This window comes from Doryrhamphus excisus, chromosome 4, assembly GCF_030265055.1.
Source record: "Doryrhamphus excisus isolate RoL2022-K1 chromosome 4, RoL_Dexc_1.0, whole genome shotgun sequence".
Lineage (NCBI taxonomy): Eukaryota > Metazoa > Chordata > Actinopteri > Syngnathiformes > Syngnathidae > Doryrhamphus > Doryrhamphus excisus.
Window position 1 is genome coordinate 22,487,232 of NC_080469.1, and position 22,708 is coordinate 22,509,939.

At 39.3% G+C, this 22,708-nt stretch overlaps 2 protein-coding genes across 3 annotated transcripts in view; both read left to right on the forward strand.

Moving 5' to 3' along the window:
- Window positions 1-15,982, forward strand: part of frmd3 (FERM domain containing 3) — a 71,330-nt gene extending 55,348 nt beyond the window's left edge. For both annotated transcript variants that reach the window (XM_058070275.1, XM_058070276.1), the window contains exons 13-15: window positions 788-912; window positions 11,919-12,153; window positions 15,496-15,982. In XM_058070275.1, coding sequence (XP_057926258.1) covers window positions 788-912; window positions 11,919-12,153; window positions 15,496-15,979 — 844 coding nt within the window. In that variant the 3' untranslated portion in view covers window positions 15,980-15,982. The remainder of the gene's footprint in view (window positions 1-787; window positions 913-11,918; window positions 12,154-15,495) is intronic.
- A 3,370-nt stretch (window positions 15,983-19,352) lies between these two features.
- rasef (RAS and EF-hand domain containing) overlaps window positions 19,353-22,708 on the forward strand; it is a 64,749-nt gene continuing 61,393 nt past the window's right edge. The window contains exon 1 of the mRNA XM_058070267.1: window positions 19,353-20,709. The gene's annotated coding sequence lies outside the window, so the exon portion shown is untranslated. The remainder of the gene's footprint in view (window positions 20,710-22,708) is intronic.

Below are 22,708 nucleotides of genomic sequence, written 5' to 3' on the forward strand. Positions count from 1 at the left end.
ATTATTTATAAATGAAATATTTTCATAGTTAGAGCATACAAAACTGGTTTACAACCTTCTAAATGTTTTTTTTTAACATTATTAGAGCCCTCTAGACAAGAAATAACACCCCTATAGTCACCTTTATACTAGTATTACACAATATAGTAGACATAATAAGAGAAAACGAGAAAAAATACAGTCTGCTTATTATAAGCGAATTTGGGCTTCCAAGTCCCTGATGTTTTGGGCTTTTTCAGATCAGGGCTTGTTTTTCTTGACACACATAGCCCTAGCCTACGGTTTGTTTCATTTGATAAGATTACTTAAAAAAAAAAGTATTTTAAATTTTAAATTTTAAATTTTAAATTTTAAATTTTAAATTTTAAATTTTAAATTTTAAATTTTAAATTTTAAATTTTATGAGGAAAGCAGGAAGTGTTTGTTTCATTTGATAAGATTACTTAAAACATTTAAAATTAAATTTTAAATTTTAAATTTTAACTTTTAAATTTTAAATTTTAAATTTTAAATTTTAAATTTTAAATTTTATGAGGAAAGCAGGAAGTGAACAAATGCAACAGTTACTGATTGTAAAAGTACCAGATGGAGGGGTAGGATTTAATAAGCTTTGCTTCTTCCTACTCCTTTTGGACATGTGGAACTGGGAACTGATTATGTGATGCATTCAATTGTAATCTGATGCATGTTCAAATGAAATTAAACCATTACCATTACCAATTTCCTTTTTCTAAATCTCTTTTCTAAATGTTTAATCACAGTTCAAAATCGGCCTTTGTGTTTTCAGAGCTCAGTTCGGCCAGAGCCGAAGCTTTAACTCTTTGAGCCACAAGAACCTCATCATGAACATGGAACCTCTGGTACCAGCACTGCCCTCCACCACCGAGTACGAAGAGGCGGCCATGGAAAACGGTAAGCGGATGTTCCTCGTTAGATACACACAAACACATCCCGCGGGGGAGGTCCCCATGCGTGCTCTCATGTACACACCCCTCACACAGAGCCCCTGATTGAGCAGCTGATGCTCCATCAGTCTCCCTGGAGACGACAATTGGTGCTTGCTAAAAATACCCTTCCCATGATCCGCCCTGAGGGTCCCGCCATGTCTGTGCATGTTTGTGTGAGTGTGTGTGTGTGCTTGCTTTAACATTTTAATGTACAGTTTGCAACACCAGAGACCACAGACCAAGTAAGAAATTGAATTACCGTATTTTTTTTTACTATAAGTCGCTCCGGAGTATAAGTCGCACAAGGCTAAAAATACATAATTAGGTAGAAAAAACATACATAAGTCGCACTGGGTGCTGCATGGTGGTTGAGTGGTTAGTGCGCAGATCTCACAGCTAGGAGACCAGGGTTCAATTCCACCCTCGGCCATCTCTGTGTGGAGTTTGCACGTTCTCCCCGTGCATTGCATGGTTTCCTCCCACATTCCAAAAACATGCTAGGTTAATTGACGACTCCAAATTGTCCATAGGTATGAATGTGAGTGTGAATGGTTGTTTGTCTATATGTGCCCTGTGATTGGCTGGCCACCAGTCCAGGGTGTACCCCGCCTCGTCAGGAGTGTGACCAACCACAGCAGAGTGGGCGTGCCTGGAGGCGGGCCATGGGTGGAATAAATTAAATCAATGTTTTCGTGGGTAGCATGAAATCCAGCTGGAATATTGACACATTCTGGAAGATCTAGAAAGCTTTCTGTGTGGGTTATTGTGTGTAGCTGCTCAATAGGAGTCCACAACTCGGGCCGAAAAATTTGCATAATGCGTCCCCTTTAAGAAAAAAAATTATTTCACAATATATTTAATTTGTTATTGTTTTTTCCAACAATTATTATGTAATATACTCTCATGGCGGGGCGGCACGGTGGTCAAGTGGTTAGCGCGGAGACCAGGGTTCAGTTCCACCCTCGGCCATCTCTGTGTGGAGTTTGCATGTTCTCTTCGTGCATGCGTGGGTTTTCTCCGGGTACTCCGGTTTCCTCCTATTCCGGCATTCCGGTTTTTGGAATGCCTCCCACATTCCAAAAACATGCTAGGTTAATTAGCGACTCCAAATTGTCCATAGGTATGAATGTGAGTGTGAATGGTTGTTTGTTTATATGTGCCCTGTGATTGGCTGGCGATCAGTCCAGGGTGTACCCCGCCTCTCGCCCGAAGACAGCTGGGATAGGCTCCAGCACCCCCGCGACCCTCGTGAGGAAAAGCGGTAGAAAATGAATGAATGAATGACTCTGATGGCGGGGCGGCATGGTGGACGAGTGGTTAGCACGGAGACCTCACAGCTAGGAGACCAGTGTTCAATTCCACCCTCGGCCATCTCTGTGTGGAGTTTGCATGTTCTCTTCGTGCATGCGTGGGTTTTCTCCGGGTACTCCGGTTTCCTCCCATTCCGGAATTCCGGTTTTTGGAATGCCTCCCACATTCCAAAAACATGCTAGGTTAAATTGTCCATAGGTATGAATGTGAGTGTGAATGGTTGTTTGTCTATATGTGCCCTGTGATTGACTGGCCACCAGTCCAGGGTGTACCCCGCCTCTCGCCTAAAGACAGCTGGGATAGGCTCCAGCACCCCTGCGACCCTCGTGAGGATAAGTGGTAGAAAATGAATGAATACCCTCATGGCTTCAACTCAAACACACACAGACATCTTGTAAATATCTAAAATATAATAAGATAAAAATCTATGACATATATTTTAATAGCTCATAGAAAAATGTATTTGTTTATTGAGGTTCATTTTTGAGCTTGAATCAGGAACCTCGGGACACCATCTTCTCAGTCCACAATCTACTTTTTATTTGCATTCTACCATCCATCTTCCTTGTTACTCTCCTGTATTATTCCGGATGCTCTCCCATGTGGTCTATTATCGGATTAAGGCATAAATCTCAGGTAGGACGACAATATACCAGAGAATATGCGACTATAGGACCTGACGAGAGATGGAATATGTGTTTGGAGAGCATGCAAGAAGGTTAAAGGAGAATCAGTGCATGTTGTTAGGTTGTGGTACTGGTTGAAACATACTGGTTTGGAACATAGTATATGTATGTAGATAGACCGATCATAGACCGGTCAAATTGGTTTCCATCACATCCTCCCTTTGGAAGCGTCAACAACCCGACTTGCTGCAAGGACATTGGGATAAAGTGTCCTCAACGTCTAGAATCACCATCTATATTCAGAGCTCTAATCTCCAGACATTAGAAAGGAAACAGGAAGCTGACCTAGCATTAGTGTCAACCGTGTTCTGTTTGCACAGCTTGTCCTCTTCATGCTAAGTCCATACACACACACGCTCTGGTAAAAGGCTATCTCCTATCAATGTTCTTATTTAGGTTGGACTTCATTTACATGCCGAGCACATCCTGTTAAGGACTCATTTTGTTTTATTAAGGAAACTACTGGATAGTCTTCACTCAAGGAAAAGTTGGAGTCCATGTCTTGTCCTTCATGGTACAATTTACAACCGTTCCTCGTTTATCACGGTTAATTGATTCCAGACCGCACTGCGTGACTTTCTACAAAGTAGGATTTAACATTAATGAATGGAATATTTTAAAGTTAGAATATAGAAAATCTGTTCATGACTTTTTTAACGATTATTTGAGCCCCCTGTAGACATGAAATTACACCCCTATAGTCGTCTTTACACCATTATTACATTACATGATCACTCCAGGCACACAAGACATGGCCACCAAATTAAGCATTAGCATGCTAGTTAGCTAACTACTGAACCGCTATTATATTTTTTTCTAAACTTAAGAAAGGGTTTCAAACTTAGTAGGGAGAGAAGGGTAAAGTAAGAAGCCAAAAACTTACCACTTCCACACACATGGGAGGAAAACTTTTCTTCACTGTGTCATGTCGGACATGTCATGGCCGACTCCATGCAGTGTTCATTCATTCATTCATTTTCAGCTAACCCCACCCACGCACAGAGCGAGGCGTGACGATTGGATAAGACAGGCAAGATAGTCCCGCCCTGCAAAAAGGACCAGTGAACTGACTCTCCAGCCAATCAACAAAAAGCATTTACAACTGAACGGACTGAACGGGTATTTTAGGGACGGTGACCTCGTTCATTCCGTTCACAAAAAAGAACTAGTTCTTTTGACAGTTCGTTCTTGACCGACCACTACCACACCATGCATGGCATGTTGGGGAACTCCGTATTAACTTGTTTTTCACACAAGAGATGGCCATCAACTTAAGCATTAGCATGCTAGTTAGCTAACTACTGAACCGCTATTATATTTTTTTCTAAATTAAGAAAGGGTTTCAAACTTAGTGCGGGGAGAAGGGTAAAGTAAGGAGCCAAAAATGTACCACTTCCACACAGATGGGAGGAAAACTTTTCTTCACTGTGTCATGTCAGACATGTCATGGCCGACTCCATGCAGTGTTCATTCATTCATTCATTCATTTTCTACCGCTTTTCCTCACGAGGGGTCGCGGGGGGGGCTGGAGCCTATCCCAGCTGTCTTGGGGCGAGAGGCTGGGGTACACCCTGGACTGGTCGCCAGCCAATTTGGAGAGGCGGGCTACACCCCGGTTAGCTGACTGAACAGAGCTCACAGGCTAACGACCGATTGACTGAATGAACCGGAATGATTCGGTTCATTCAGTAAAAAGATCCGTTCATTTCAGTCATTTCGGTCAATTGGTCGTTAGCCTGTGATCTCCCCCTGTGCATAGACCCGCTCAGCCGCGAGTCCAGATTCCCCCCCAGTTAGCTAACCCCACCCACTCACAGAGCGAGGCGTGACGATTGGATAAGACAGGTGAGAACGCAGATAGTCCCGCCCTGTAAAAGGACCAGTGAACTGACTCTCCAGCCAATCAACAAAAAGCATGTACAACTGAATGGACTGAACGGGTATTTTAGGTGACCTTGTTCATTCCGTTCACAAAAAAGAACTAGTTCTTTTGACAGTTCGTTCTTGACCGACCACTTGGGGAACTCCATAGTAACTTGTTTTTTTCTGGAACCATAATGCACCGTATCAGTCCAGACCTTGTGGTTAGTACTTACAAGTTCAAAGGTGAAGATGGAGGAAACAAAAACACATGTGACAGGAGGAAAAGACCGACTGAAGTAAAGTGATCCCCATCCCATCCGGGGTCAGGCCTCCCTATCTGTAATCACACTTAGATTAGCTGCCCCTCTCCATCCAGGACCACTTGGTTATATTTAGAACCAGAAGCTTTGGGACTGATCTGCTTCTAATGCCTCCTGCGGTCTTTGTTAACATCGCTGACATTCACAGGCAGGGCGGCCATGTCTGTGGATCACAAGTGTTACTGGTCTGTGTTATCCAAGTCACCCACATCGAGATGTGTGTGTGTGTTCGGATGCCACAGCCGAGTCATTTCATGTAGTCGCCTTGCAGTGGACAGCCGGGTCTGAGCATCAGACTCCGCGATGGAGGTTCTCGAGCACCGAAATGGTACCGATGCAAACCAAAACAGTAATCTAGCTAACAGAGGTGACCCGCCAGAGGATGGGAAGCAGGAGATAGAAGCTGGACCGCTTGAAGTGTACCATCCCCACCAGTCGGAGGAGACCTTAGAGGAGCTACCGTCATCATCATCATCGGTGGTGGTGGCGCAGACCTTGAGGTGCCAAGTGAAGATAACCACCCAGCGTAGCCTCCATCTTCGCATAGCTAACCACACGGCACGGGATGTGTATGTGCGGCTCGTGGGCCACGGGGACAGCGTCGCTGGGTTCAGTGCTGGGCTTCAGAAGAACACACTAGAGCCAAGTAAGATGAGGAATGCTAATGCTAATCATTATTTTGATACTGGAAACATGCAAATATGTGATTGACAACAATTCCATTCATTTGCTAACACAAGGCCCCACAGCATGCATTTGAGCTTGTGTACACGTTTGCCGGATTTCAATTGTCAACAATTTTTAATGCGTTCAAGAAGTCCTACAGTCGGGCTGCATGGAGATCAAGTGGTTAGCGCGGAGGCCACACAGCTAGGAGACCCAAGTTCGATCTCTGTGTGGAGTTTGCATGTTCCATAAACGTGCTAGGTTAATTGGCGACTCCAAATTGGCTGGCCACCAGTCCAGGGTGTACCCCAGCCTCTCGCCTCAAGACAGCTTGGATAGGCTCCAGCACCCCCCGCGACCCTCGTGAGGATAAGCGGTAGAAAATGAATGAATGAATTTGCACGAGAGCACCAAACAAAAAAAAAAAATTATGACAAAAATGTGATATGTGAAATTTTATGGAAAAAAAAAAATCATTATTTTTCCAATTATTTTGATTTAAAAAGTCATGCATTCATTGAAAAAAAAATCTTCAATTCATGAGAAAAAGGGAGAAAAATCTTCAATTTTACATATAAAAAAAATCTACTTTTAGGAGTGCTGTCATAATATTATGAGAAAATATTTTAAATTTGAGGGGAAAAAAGTGTAGTTTTATGACAAAAATGTTTCTTACAAAGCAGTTTTGTTGGGAAAAAAAATATGAATTTCTGAAACAACCGCGACCCTCGTGAGGATAAGCGTTAGAAAATGAATGAATGAATTTGCACGAGAGCACCAAACAAAAAAAAAATGTGAAATTTTATGGGGGAAAAAATCATTATTTTTCCAATTATTTTGATTTAAAAAGTCATGCATTCATTGAAAAAAAATTCATAATTTCATGAGAAAAAAAAGGACGAAAAATCTTTAGTCTTACATATTTTTAAAAAAATCATACTTTTAGCAGTGCTATAATATTATGAGAAAATGTTTAAAATTTGAGGGGAAAAAAGTGTAGTTTTATGACAAAAATGTTTCATAAAAAGCAGTTTTGTTGGAAAAAAAATATGAATTTCTGAAACAACCGCGACCCTCGTGAGGATAAGCGTTAGAAAATGAATGAATGAATGAATTTGCACGAGAGCACCAAACAAAAAAAAAAAATTTATGACAAAAATGTGATATGTGAAATTTTATGGAAAAAAAATAATTATTTTTCCAATTATTTTGATTTAAAAAGTCATTCATTTTTTGAAAAAAATCTTCAATTCATGAGAAAAAAGGGAGAAAAATCTTTAATTTGACATATAAAAAAAATCTACTTTTAGGAGTGTTGTCATAATATCATGAGAAAATGTTTTAAATTTGAGGGGAAAAGATTGTGCCATTGTTTTATGACTAAAGTGACCATTAATACCCACGGGACCATATGCTACAATGCTATAAAGCAAATTAGCAACTAGCATGTCAATGAGTCATTGCGTTTGGCACTGGCCCGATCATGTCTCTGAGTTACTGTCACTCAAGAGTAGTGAGGAACGTCCATGAAAGATCGTCGACAGACTGTGATACAGTGGATAAGTGGATGGTTGAAAGAGGTTAGCATCTGAGTCTTACCAAACACTGCTATCATTTTCTTGATAGAAGACGGAGAGATCTTTGATGATGTCAATTGATGTCAATCGCATTCCCAACATTAAGCCCCTCTAAATCTCCTCAAGGAGACATTTAGACCAGGGCAGTGTGATGTTTCACTCTTTGGCAGGTTTCCATTCCTCCGGAGTGTCCTTGAACTGAACCTGAAACCTCTCCACATCATGTTGGCGTTGCCGTACACAGTTCAAGGTTACTTTTGTTTTAAGAGGTAGAAAGAGTCTACAGATATGATTTCAGATGGTCTTCACGATAGGGGGTGAGAAATATGTATAGCAGGGGTCTCAAACTCAATTTACCTGGGGGCAAGGCCCAGACCCTAGCAAGGCAACGGGTGCTGGAGCCTGTCCTAGCTGTCTTCGGGTGAGAGGCGGGGTACACCCTGGACTGGTGGTCAGCCAATCACAGGGCACATATAGACAAACAACCATTCACACTCACATTCATACCTATGGACAATTTGGAGTCGCTAATTAACCTAGCATGTTTTTGGAATGTGGGAGGAAACCATGCAATTCTCACGGGGAGAACATGCAAACTCCACACAGAGATGGCCGAGGGTGGAATTGAACCCTGGTCTCCTAGTTGTGAGGTATGTGTGCTAACCACTCGAATTCCCATCCATCTATTTTATCTTACCAATTTAGCACTCTTGATTACAGAATGAGCTGCATGGTGGTTGAGTGGTTAGCGTGCAGACCTCACAGCAAGGAGATCCGGGTTCAATCCCACCCTCGGCCATCTCTGTGTGGAGTTTGCATGTTCTCCCTGTGCATTGCATGGTTTCCTCCCACATTCCAAAAACATGCTAGGTTAATTAGCGACTCCAAATTGTCCATAGGTATGAATGTGAGTGTGAATGGTTGTTTGTCTATATGTGCCCTGTGATTGGCTGGCCACCAGTCCAGGGTGTACCCCGCCTTACGCCCGAAGACAGCTGGGATAGGCTCCAGCACCCCCCGCGACCCTCGTGAGGAAAAACGGTAGAAAATGAATGAGAAGGTACGACGGCTGCACGGCGGTCAAGTGGTTAGTGAGCAGACCTCACAGCTAGGAGACGAGGGTTCAATTCCACCCTTGGCCATCTCTGTGTGGAGTTTGCATGTTCACCCCGTGCATGCGTGGGTTTTCTCCGGGTATTCCGGTTTCCTCCCACATTCCAAAAACATGCTAGGTTAATTAGAGACTCCAAATTGTCCATAGGTATGAATGTGAGTGTGAATGGTTGTTTGTCTATATGTGCCCTGTGATTGGCTGGCCACCAGTCCAGGGTGTACCCCGCCTCTCGCCTGAAGACAGCTGGGATAGGCTCCAGCACCCCCGCGACCCTTGTGAGGAAAAGCGGTAGAAAATGAATGAATGGTTAGCGTACAGACTTCACAGCTAGGAGACCCAAGTTCGATTCCACCCTCGGCCATCTCTGTGTGGAGTTTGCATGTTCTCCCCGTGCATGCGTGGGTGTTCTCCGGGTACTCCGGTTTCCTCCCACATTCCAAAAAAAAACATGCTAGGTTAATTAGCGACTCCAAATTGTCCATAGGTATGAATGTGAGTGTGAATGGTTGTTTGTCTATATGTGCCCTGTGATTGGCTGGTCACCAGTCCAGGGTGGTCCAGTATAAGTTGGTAGAAAATGAATGAATGAATGAATGAATGAATACAGAATGTTGTTATTATGGTCCCATCCCTTTTCTCCTCTACTCATCTTGGCCTGTGTGTTGATTACGTTACCATGGCAGCTGCCCTTCACTCTGCTCCTCACTTTTTCCACTCCCTCCCTCCTTCCCTCCTTTACTGCGCTTGTAATAACTCTCAACTCGTCATCATCAGGTGGTTCTTAATACATTTTGTTAAACTGTCAAATATCTAGTTACCGGAACATGTGCTTATGATTTCAGATGTCTCCATCGGCATGCATTCATAGTGATAATTACATAATCCCATAATTGAGAAACACTTTGCAACATTCTGGTCTTTAATCATTCATACTTATGGACAATTTGGAGATGGCCGAGCAGAGATTGGAACCCAAGTCTTCCTGTTCTCCTGACTGTGTGGCCGACATGCTCACCACACGGTTTGAGCACATTGGTGTACAAGAGTGTGAGTGTGTGTGTGTGTAAAAATATATCCAGCTGTCTCAGATGGATCAAGTGGGGGTGGTGGGGGGGGGGGGGGGGGGGTAGGCATGCTTGTCAACACCTTGCTTATCCACAGTTTAACTCACACAAAGGGGGAACCTCTTGACCCAGTGGCCAAAATACTGTACCTCCTCGACAAAACAGTTATGCTAGCAACTGTTTTTTTGGGGTTGCCATTACCAGATATTACATTGTACATTGATTATTTAGTAATCACTAAACTCATCACACAGCAACTTAACACTCCCAAGTTATAACTAATATATACACAAACATATACCAATATATCGGCTGCACGGTGGTCGAGTGGTTAGCACGCAGACCTCACAGCGAGGACACCAGGGTTCAATTCCACCCTCGGCCATCTCTGTGTGGAGTTTGCATGTTCTCCCCGTGCATTGCATGGGTAATCACTAAACTCATCACACAGCAACTTAACACTCCCAAGTTATAACTAATATATATACAATGAATGAATGTAGTATTAATAGTATAGTATAGTATAGAATGCTTAATATTGGCAAATAATACATGCAGTTTGCTTAAATAGGCATACTTTTGACTGATAACTGGTACGGCACTTGCATGGTGGATGAGTGGTTAGCACGTTCAATTCCCCCCTCGACCATCTCTGTGTGGAGTTTGCATGTTCTCCCCGTGCATGCGTCGGTTTTCTCCGGGTACCGTATTTTCCGCACTATACGGCGCACCGTGTTATAAGGCGCACCTTCAATGAATGATATATTTTAAAACTTTTTCCATACATAAGGCGCACCGCATTATAAGGCGCTACAGTAGAGGCTGTAGTTACGTTATGCAACCATTAGATGGTGCCGCGTCCATATTAATGATATGCTCTGACCGGATCTTTTTTTCAGTAATCTTGTTTGTGCAGTATGTGCGGAAAGTGGCCAGCTTTTCCTGGAAGTCAGCTGGCAGTTGCTGTGAAACAGTAGTTCGTGTACGGATGGAGAGATTACATCTTTTCATAAACCGAAAGCACCAAGAAGGACCACCTCTGAATTCTTTAATGTTAAGTTCCCGTGCCAGCGCTGTTGCCTTCATTCGAATAGTGATTGTACTGACACTTCTACTTGCTGCTCTTTGTTCAACAACCCACTGTTCAAGTGTGTCCTCTAACTGTGGCGATCTCGCTTTATTGCCACGGAAACTTTGTTTAGTCTTCTTTACTTGGCGCAGCTCATCCTCATGCTTCCTCCACTTCCGCACCATCGATTCATTAATGTTAAACTCTCTTGCTGCTGCTCTATTTCCGTGTTCTACTGCGTGACTGATCTGCGTTGTAAGCGTGTCTCTTAATAGGAGCCATTTCAGGGTCTTTATACAAACGCACAAATGAAAGTGAATCGTTGTTTAATATTTCCCAGTATGCACAGCGCACTTCTTCTTCTACGGGAAAAATTGAGTCGGTGGCTGCTTACCGTAAGTTGCGAGACCTGTCGCGGCTCAATATTGATCCATATATAAGGCGCACCGGATTATAAGGCGCATAGTCAGCTTTTTTAAAAAAAAAATCAGATTTTAGGTGCGGAAAATACAGTACTTATAATAAGCAGACTCTGTATTTTTTCTCGTTTTCTCTCATTATGTCTACTATATTGTGTAATACGAGTATAAAGGTGACTATAGGGGTGTTATTTCTTGTCTAGAGGGCTCTAATAATGTTAAAAAACACATTTAGAAGGTTGTAAACCGGTTTTGTATGCTCTAACTATGAAAATATTTCATTTATAAATAATGAATCCTATGGGCTGCATGGCGATCGTGTGGTTAGCGCACAGACCTCACAGCTAGGAAACCAGGGTTCAATTCCACCCTCAGCCATCTCTGTGTTGGAGTTTGCATGTTCTCCCCGTGCATGCGTGGGTTTTCTCCGGGTACTCCGGTTTCCTCCCACATTCCAAAAACATGCTAGGTTAATTAGCGACTCCAAATTGTCCATAGGTATGAATGTGAGTGTGAATGGTTGTTTGTCTATATGTGCCCTGTGATTGGCTGGCGACCAGTCCAGGGTGTACACCGCCTCTCGCCTGAAGACAGCTGGGATAGGCTCCAGCACCCCCGTAACCCTCGTGAGGAAAAAGCGGTAGAAAATGAATGAATGAATATTCTTGTTGCTATTTTACAGATGAGCAGCACCTCTGTTTGTAAGCATGTGAGTGCCATCGTGTGGCTGATATGCATAATGAAACATTTTCAGTGTTATGTCAGTAAAAAAATGCATTATTAATTGTTGAAAACTGTTATTTTAATACATTCTAACTCATCTCGGTACATTATTGTGAATTATGACATACATAACACCTCAGTGTCTGTGTCCTGTGCCAGGTGCTGTAGCCATGAAGGACTCGACGACGTTGCCCCCGCTCACACCGTCAACCGCTCCCGCCGACGGTGAACAAACACAAAGCATCGATGGAGGCATCTCTGCGTCAGACCTGTCGTCTCCCCGTGTTGCCATGGAGACCTCCAATATTCCACCTCAGACGCCCAAAGCGGGAATTGAAATGGAGGAGGATGACGAGGCCTCCGGAGCGCTAACCATCTCTGAGCTTGTGTACAGGTTTGCTGGATTTCAATTGTCAACAATTTTTTATGCGTTCTAGAAGTCCTACAGTAGGGCTGCACGGTGATCAAGTGGTTAGCGCGGAGGCCACGCAGCTCGGAGACCCAAGTTCGATCTCTGTGTGGAGTTTGAATGTTCTCCCCGTGCATGCGTGGGTTTCCTCTCACATTCCAAACATGCTAGGTTAATTGGTGACTCCAAATTGGCTGGCGACCAGTCCAGGGTGTACCCCGCCTCTACCCGAAGACAGCTGGGATAGGCTCCAGCACCCTCACGACCCTCGTGAGGATAAGCGGTAGAAAATGAATGAATGAATTTGCACGAGAGCACCAAACAAAAAAAATATTTTATGACAAAAATGTGATATGTGAAATTTTATGAAAAAAAAATCATTATTTTTCCAATTATTTTGATTTAAAAAGTCAATTATTTATTGAAAAAAAATCCTCATTTCATGAGAAAAAAAGGAACAAAAATCTTTAGTCTTATATATTAAAAAAAAATCTACTTTTAGGAGTGCTGTCATAATATTATGAGAAAATGTTTCAAATTTGAGGGGAAAAAAATTGTAGTTTTATGACAAAAATGTTTCTTACAAAGCAGTTTTGTTGGGAATAAAATATGAATTTCTGTAACAGCCGCGACCCTCGTGAGGATAAGCGTTAGAAAATGAATGAATGAATTTGCATGAGAGCACCAAACAAAAAAAAATATTTTATGACAAAAATGTGATATGTGAAATTTTATGGAAAAAAATCATTATTTTTCCAATTATTTTGATTTAAAAAGTTATTCATTTATTGAAAAAAATTCTTAATCTCATGAGAAAAAAAGGAAGAAAAATCTTTAGTCTTACATATAAAAAAAAATTCTACTTTTAGGAGTGCTGTCATAATATTATGAGAATTTTTTTAAATTTAAGAGGAAAAAATTTTAGTTTTATGACAAAAATGTTTCTCACAAAGCAGTTTTGTTGGGAAAAAAATATGAATTTCTGAAACAACCGCGACCCTCGTTAGGATAAGCGGTAGGAAATGAATGAATGAATTTGCACGAGAGCACCAAACAAAAAAATATATTTTATGACAAAAATGTGATATGTGAAATTTCATGGGGAAAAAAAACATTATTTTTTCCAATTATTATGATTTAAAAAGTCATTCATTTATTGAAAAAAATATTCATTTCATGAGAAAAAAAGGGAGAAAAATCTTTTGTCTTACATATTTTTTTTAAAAATCATACTTTTAGGAGTGCTGTCATAATATTATGAGAAAATGTTTTAAATTTGAGGGGAAAAAATTGTAGTTTTATGACAAAAATGTTTCTTACAAAGCAGTTTTGTTGGGAAAAAAATATGAATTTCTGAAACAACCGCGACCTTCGTGAGGATAAGCGGTAGAAAATGAATGAATTTGCACGAGAGCACCAAACGAAAAAAAATATTTTATGACAAAAATGTGATATGTGAAATTTTATGAAAAAAAATTATCTTTCCAATTATTTTGATTTAAAAAGTCATTCATTTATTGAAAAAAAATCTTAATTTCATGAGAAAAAAAGGAAGAAAAATCTTTAGTCTTACATATTAAAAAAAAATCATACTTTTAGGAGTGCTGTCATAAAATTATGAGAAAATGTTTTAATTTGAGGGGAAAAAGTGTAGTTTTATGACAAAAATGTTTCTTACAAAGCAGTTTTGTTGGGAAAAAAAATATGAATTTCTGAAACAACCGCAACCCTCGTGAGGATAAGCAGTAGAAAATGAATGAATGAATGAAATGTGATATGTGAAATTTTATGGGAAAAAAAACATGATTTTTCCAATTAGTTTGATTTAATATATTGATTAATAATAATATTAATAATATTGATTTATTGAAATAATTCTTCAATTCATGAGAAAAAAGGGAGAAAAATCTCAAAATCTACTTTTAGGAGTTCTGTCATAATATTATGAGAAAATGTTTCAAATTTGAGGGGAAAAAAGTGTAGTTTTATGACAAAAATGTTTTTTACAAAGCAGTTTTGTTGGGAAAAAAATATGAATTTCTGAAACAACCGCGACCCTCATAAGGATAAGCATTAGAAAATGAATGAATGAATTTGCATGAGAGCACCAAACAAAAAAATATATTTTATGACAAAAATGTGAAATGTGAAATTTTATGGAAAAAAAATATATTTTTCCAATTGTTTTGATTTATAAAGTCATTCATTTATTGAAAAAAAAAATTCAATTCATGAGAAAAAAGGGAGAAAAATCTTTAATTTTACATATTAAAAAAAAATCTACTTTTAGGAGTGCTGTCATAATATTATGAGAATTTTTTTTTAATTTGAGGGGAAAAAATTGTAGTTTTATGACAAAAATGTTTTTTACAAAGCAGTTTTGTTGGGAAAAAAATATGAATTTCTGAAACAATCGCGACCCTCGTGAGGATAAGCGGTAGAAAAGCACCACACGAAAAAAAAAATGTTATGACAAAAATGTGATATGTGAAATTTCATGGAAAAAAAAATCTTTATTTTTCCAATTATTTTGATTTAAAAAGTCATTCATTTATTGAAAAAAAATCTTCATTTTATAAGAAAAAAGGGAGAAAAATCTTTAGTCTTACATATAAAAAAAAAAATCTACTTTTAGGAGTGCTGTCATAATATTATGAGAAAATGTTTTAAATTTGAGGGGAAAAAAGTGTAGCTTTATGACAAAAATGTTTCTTACAAAGCAGTTTTGTTGGGGAAAAAAATATGAATTTCTGAAACAACCGCGACCCTCGTGAGGATAAGCGGTAGAAAATGAATGAATGAATGAAATGTGATATGTGAAATTTTATGGAAAAGATTTTTTTCCAATTATTTTGATTTAAAAAGTCATTCATTTATTGAAAAAAAAAAATTAATTCATGAGAAAAAAAGGGAGAAAAATCTCAAAATCTACTTTTAGGAGTGCTGTCATAATATTATGAGAAAATGATTTAAATTTGAGGGGAAAAAATTGTAGTTTTATGACAAAAATGTTTCTTACAAAGCAGTTTTGTTGGGAAAAAAATATGAATTTGAATGAATGAAAAAGCCCTACAGTAGTGTACAATGTAAGTAGGTAGAACATGTTTATAACTATAAAAATATATATTTTTTTACAACATTCATTTTTATAAAACAACATTTTTTATAACATTTTTATAATCATGATTTCAATGATCAAATCAGATCAATGATTTTCTTACATAAACAAGCTCTAGGGAGACATATTACTTGACTGTGGATCCTAGGGTGAAGTGTGGGGTCCACCCGGGATTGAACCTACTATTTATGTGTCCATGTCCTCTCCAGCCCCTGCGCCAGCATGCTGCCCACCCCAGTGGATGACAGCCAGGGAGGCGTCGACCTCCTCTTCTCCTTGCCAGTCCAGAGCCCCGCCAGGCTCCTGAGGGACCTCCACGATGACCCCGACATCCAGGCCCAGCTGGAGGCCGAGCGGGAGCGCGACCGCGCCTACGAGCTCACCCGTATGGCCGTGAGCCGCGCCGGCTTTCCCGGGGTCCTACGCGGCGGCCTTCGCTTGCTGTCATCCAACGAGAGGCTCAACGCTTGCGTGCTGAGCGTAGCCCGCTTTGTCGCCGTGCTCACGGGCGTCCTCCTGGTCACCGTTCCCACCTTGCTACTGCTGCTGGAATCCGACCTGGACGTGTCGTTTCTGCACGAGATCCGCCAAACCCCGGAATTTGAGCAGTTCCACTACGAGTATTACTGCCCTCTTCGCCGATGGATCGTGTGTAAGGTCAGCATGGCCATGGAGCATCTGTGGTCTGACTAAGACTTGGAAAAAAAAACAGGAGGTATCACTTCAGGGAAAAAAAAATACATCCCCAAAAGTCCGTCTTAACATGTCTTTCCATCTTATCTTATCATCTTAGCAGTACCATTTTATCTCCCAATTCAATAAGACCCCATCACTTGTTAAGATGGACGTTTGTGGCGGTCGCCTGCAAAGAAAGACGCCTGTCAGACAAAAAAAAGGACCACCTCTTCAAAGAGCAGCACCTGATTGGTCCCCGAGAAACGTCAATCACCATTGATAGATGATGGAGTCGTCACTGAATGAATACCGCACTCCTAAGTTGACTATATATAAATATAAATATATATAAATATCAAAACACGCAGAAAAGACACATTGGTAAGTGAAGTTGTTTTTAAGGTTTTGTACATTTTTACGTGACGCAGCTCTTTCAGGAATTTTTTCAGTCAGAGGATCTACTTTGATCTTATTTTGAACAAAAAAAAACAAAAAAAATTAAGCGTTTATAAAAGACGACAAAAATCTACCCAATGGGAGAAATTTTAGCTATTTTGTAACGCCCCGGGGTACGGCACAAATCTTTTACATGACCACGGCAGATATTTCACTCTCTCTCTCTCTCAGACCATGTGATGTCATTTCGGACAAAAAACAGGCGGGCGACATGTGTTTGTTTGTGGTGATGAAAAAATTTTGTGTTTTTGTCCAATAGTTAGAGCTGAAGACAGAATGTAGGAAAATGGCGCTAATGAGATTTTTCCTGAAATTTTCATAAAAGTGGAATATCCACTATAAGTATGTTGGAGGGTTGACTGGCCGGGATTAGAGCCTCTTTCACACAGAAATGCCACTCATCAGAGCCCTAACATTTATTTTTTTTTAATCTGTGCCTTTCACACAGCGCCAGTTGCGGTGTTAGAGCCTCACACTCCAGTCCCGACATTGCGGAATACCCTTTCACACAGGCAAAACCCCGCCTCTGATAGGACCTCCAAAGGCTGAAAATTGCTGGGTGAACTTTAAGGACACTCCACACTGGAAAAAAGGCGGTCTGTGTGAAAGGGGCTCAGGAAGTGCTGGGTTAGTGTTATGTATGTTTGTGGTGATGAAACATGTTTGTGTTTTTGTCCAATAGTTAGTGTCAGAAGAAGTGCTTGAAAACAGAATGTCAGAGCAGGATGTAGGAAAATGGCACTAATGAGGGTTTTCCTGAAATTTTGTCGGAAGGTTGACTGGCCCGGGATTAGAGCCTCTTTCACACAGAAATGCCACTCATCGGAGCCCTAACATTTTTTTTTAAATTTTTATCTGTGCCTTTCACACAGCGCCAGTTGCGGTGTTAGAGCCTCACACCCCAGTCCCGACATTGCGGAATACCCTTTCACACAGGCAAAACCCCGTTTCTGTTACGGCTCTGATAGGAACTCCAAAGCCTGAAAATTGCTGAGTGAACTTTGCAGACACTCCACGCAGGAAAAAAGGCGGTCTGTGTGAAAGGGGCTCAGGAAGTGCTGGGTTAGTGTTATGTATGTTTGCGATGATGAAACATGTTTGTGTTTTTGTCCAATAGTTAGTGTCAGAAGAAGTGCTTGAAGACAGAATGTCAGAGCAGGATGTAGGAAAATGGCGCTAATGAGGGTTTTCCTGAAATTCCTGAAACCGTTGAATGGCCGGGATTAGAGCCTCTTTCACACAGAAATGCCGCTTATCAGAGCCCTAACATTTTTTTTTTATCTGTGCCTTTCACACAGCGCCAGTTGCGGTGTTAGAGCCTCACACCCCAGTCCCGACATTGCGGAATACCCTTTCACACAGGCAAAACCCCGCCCTCTGTTACGGCTCTGATAGGACCTCCAAAGCCTGAAACTTGCTGAGTGAACTTTGTCGACACACCACGCAGGAAAAAAGGCAGTCTGTGTGAAAGGGGCTCTAATCCCGGCCAGTCAACCCTCCGACATACCATAGTGGATATTCCACTTTCATGAAAATTAGCGCCATTTTCCTACATTTTCCAGTCCCGACATTGCGGAATACCCTTTCACACAGGCAAAACCCCGCCTCTGTTACGGCTCTGAAAATTGCTGGGTCAACTTTGCCGACATGCCATGCAGGAAAAAAGGCGGTCTGTATGAAAGGGGCTTAGGATGTGCTGGGTTAGTGTTATGTATGTTTTTAATGTTGTAGCCCAGGGTGTCCAAAATGCGTTTTGAAAATAATCATAATAATAGTCATAACTATTAATTATTGGCAAAAGATATCATTTAATAGGTTTTAGCATTTGATTGGTTTAAGTCCTGCTATTTTACTGCAGGTGGCCACTCAATGGAAAATATTTGGGCACCCCTTGTCTGTTTGTAGCTCTTTCTCACAACACTGTGTAAAGACATACTGAGCATCCCGCCTCTATTCTTTAACGTAACGAGTGGACACACACACACACACACACACACACACAAAAAGGACCGCAGTCTGACACTAAAGCAAAAAACCAAACCGCTTTCACGCACTTTTGCTAGCTTCCCGTTGTCGTTTGGCACGTAATGTTCTGCAAGTGTTGACCAACTTCTCAGGAAATTAGCATCCTGTTGCAACCAATCACATCTGTCCCTGCTGAAAAACACCTAGCATACCTGGCAACGTTTTCCGGGAAAATAAGAGAAACTTGGAAAAGAAGGATAAAATACGGGAGTTTCCCTGGAAAAACGTATGTTGATATGTATGCCCGCTAACACCCCCACAGTTGTCACATACCAGATTCAAACTGGTGATTTATAGAACTGAATTCTGATTTTTACGCAAAAAAGTTGTAATTTACCGAAATAATTGGCAAAATTCTAAAATTGAGTAATATCATTATAAAACAAACTTATTCTTGTAGTATTAGGAATACTACGGTAAGGCTTCCTTTGAGTGAGGGTACCCTAAGGGAGTACTGTGCAAAAGTCTTCGGTCACCATTATATGTGAATTGAACATTGAATATGTACAATAATCCCTTTTATTGATTGCTTCTTTATGAATGGAATATTTTTGTTTATGATTCCATGATCTTCTAAATTCGGTATTCCCAAAATTGACCAACTCAGGGCCCACTTGAAAATCTAAAAAAAAATGTCCGCGGCCCACCTTTGTCCTATAAACAGAACATAGGCGAATAATAATAATTATAATAATTTATTATTATATAATATTATATATATATATCATTCTTATTAATATATAATCATAATAATAATAATTTATTATTTTTAATATTAATATAATTATTATTCACGTATGCAAATAATAATTATAATTTATTATTATGTAATATTCTATATATATATCATTCTTATTAATATACATAATAATAATTGATTATTTTTAATATTAATATAATTATTATTATTCGCCTATGTACTGTTTATCGGACAAAGGTGGGTCGCGGAATTTTTATTTATTTATTATTATATAATATATATATATTATTATTAATATATATTATAATAATAACAATTTATTATTATTAATATAATTATTATTATTCGCCCATGTACTATTTATCGGACAAAGGTGGGGCCGCAGACATTTTTTAGATTTTTTAATTTATTATTATATAATATATACTTTTTTCTTAATATATATTATAATAATAATATTTTTTATTATTAATATAATTATTATTATTTGCCTATGTACTGTTTATCGGACAAAGGTGGGCCGTGAGTTGGTCAATTTTGGGAATCCCTGATTGGGATTGTACTATAATAATATTAATAATTCATAATATTTAATAATAATAAATTATTATTATTATTATCATTATTATTATTATTATTAAGTTAAGTGCTCTGAGAACGCAGCATTTTGCCTATGTACTGTTTATAGGACAGTATATTATATATAATAATAATATTATTATTATAAATTAATTAATATTTTACAATAAAAATCATTTAAAAAATAATATTTGCGTGGTTTTCTCCGGATACTCTGGTTTCCTCCCACATTCCAAAAACATGCTAGGTTAATTAGCGACTCCAAATTGTCCATAGGTATGAATGTGAGTGTGAATGGTTGTTTGTCTATATGTGCCCTGTGATTGGTTCTACCCCGCCTCTCGCTTGACGACAGCTGGGATAGGCTCCAGCACCCCCTGCGACCCTCGGAGGTAGAAAATGAATGAATATTTATGATCTAATCCAAGCTAACGGTGACCTAAGACATTTCCGCAGTACTTTGTATACATTTATATGTGTTTACTGATACACAAATAGTATAATTGTATTTGCAAGAATCTCAATGAATCTCTTCTGTGATGCATTCATTCGTGTCCACAAAGGTCCTCCTGTCATCGTTGCTCAATGGTTTCCCGCCGCATTATGAATATGCAGAATTAAGCAGATTTTATGCAGAAACAAAGCATTTATTTTCCCTACACGGGAAGAAACACATGCACTGAAACCAACAGAAGGGCCAAATCACTATCATAGCAAACCTAAAGTCTGTTCTCGTTCTGTGCGGATTACATTTCGGAATGCGGAGCTAATTCAGACATTTTTTACGTGCTAAATCTGCATGCCCTCATTTGTAAATAGTGTTAATAGATGTGGCAAAAAGACAAAAAAAGGGGTGAAATAATCTGTTTGTCCTGTCCTGGTTTTTGCTTGTAGGCTTGGCTGTCTTCATTAGAATGCATGTGCTTTGTCTTGACCAAAAACATTGACTCCACCTCGTGAAGTAAATGCTAAATTAACTCACAAATGGGTAAGTAAACATTTTAAATTTCATTTTTACAATAATTCAAACACACTATTAAAAAAAAAATATCATTGTATTATTGTTATCTGGCTGTGTTGAAACACTAACAGAGCATGCTAGCAAGGCATGCTAACGTTTTAGTGACGTGTTCCGGTTCATTCCGGTTCATTCTCTCAGTTTAAATGCATCCAATGTGCGAATTAGTTTTTTTTTTTTGCCTATACGGAGATTAGCTTGATAATATTAGGAAAGAATGTCAATAAAAAGCGACGAGGGCTCCCAGCTGGTGACGTAGCATATTAGCTTAGCTTGTAGCTTGGCCTTTACACTTGAGATTTCGCTCTCATTTAGGAATGAGGTCACATAAGGGTCTTGTTTTTGGGCAAAGGAAAGTTTTGAATGTTTTTTTTTAATAAAAGAATGATTTAAAAAAAACTCTTGTTGACGTCAAAGCTTAAATTTAATGGAGCGTTTTTTTATTTCAAGTTGAATCTTTGAACCAAATTGATAACATAATATGTTTACACTCGTCAAAGATCATCTATAGCAGGGGTGTCCTAAGGATGAATTCCTTAAAAAAGCCCTACCGCAAAGCTTTTTTCTTAACCCTTAGATGCATAAGTGGGTCAAAAATTACCGAGTCAGGTTGTTTTCTTGAAATATTTTCATCATTAAAATTTTTTTATCATTTCATATTCCAAGTAAAAAACATGTTTTTGATATCATGCCATTCACATTTTAACTTATTTTTAACTTTTATACATTTTAAGAAATTTTTATTTTTGTGTTACTACCCCAACCTTCCATAAGTGGGTTAAAAATGACCCGGTCACATTGTTTTCTTGAAATATCTTCGTAATGAAAATTTTTCATTATTTTATATTCCAGGTATTCCTCAAAAAACATGTTTTTGCTATCATACCATTCACATTTTTAACTTGCCTTTTATACATTTTAAGAAATTTTAGTTTTTGTGTTACTACCCCAACCTTCCATAAGTGAGTCAAAAATGACCCGGTCACATTGTTTTCTTGAAATATCTTCGTAATTAAAATTTTTCATTATTTCATATTCCAGGTATTCCTCAAAAAACATGTTTTTGCTATCATGCCATTCACAGTTTTAACTTACCTTTTACACATTTTAAGAAATTTAAGTTTTTGTGTTACTACCCCAACCTTCCATAAGTGGGTCAAAAATGACCCGCATTCATTTTCTATGGAATCCAAACCACAAGAAACCACATATAGTTGGTGGGTAGACAAATTATTTTTTTCAGATTAAAATGAACAAAGCATTATTAGAGCCCTGTAGACATGACAAAACACGACTATAGTCACATTTATACTTTTTTTATTTACATTATATTGCGCAACTGCAGGGTCTTGAGACACATGCTAACTCGCAAACTAGAGACCTAGCGACCTAAACGGTAGCCTTCAAGTTATTTCCTTTAAACTTAAATAGCCAAAAACTTACCACTTCCACACGGATAGGGAGGATAACTATTAACAGTTATTTAACCTTTAACATGAACATTAATCAAACATAATAATTTTTTTCTGGGTACATGATACCATACAGCATCCATATCAAACTTTGCGTGGGCCACACTAACATTAAACTTTCATGTCAAGGGCCGCGTGTTTGAGACCCCTGATCTAAGGGTTAAGAAAAGCAAAGCGCCCCTGGTATATAGAGTATATTTGACTTGAGTATATTTGACTTGACTTTCATCAAGTATTCATTTGATGAAATAAAAATTTTAAGGCATAACAGAGCCTTGTCTTGACGTTAGAAATAGGTCCGACACCCCTGATACTTTTTTAGAACTTACTGCCAAAACACTAGATCCTCAAAGATCCTCTATTTGCTGGTTTTAGGAAAATGCTGCAAGAATGTTAGTCGCTCCCGAGTTTGCAAAAATGACAAGATTTGGCCCGCGTGCCAGGAGTTGACGATCCCTGAGGTGTTTGCGTCGGGCGTGGGAATTTCAGTACATAGT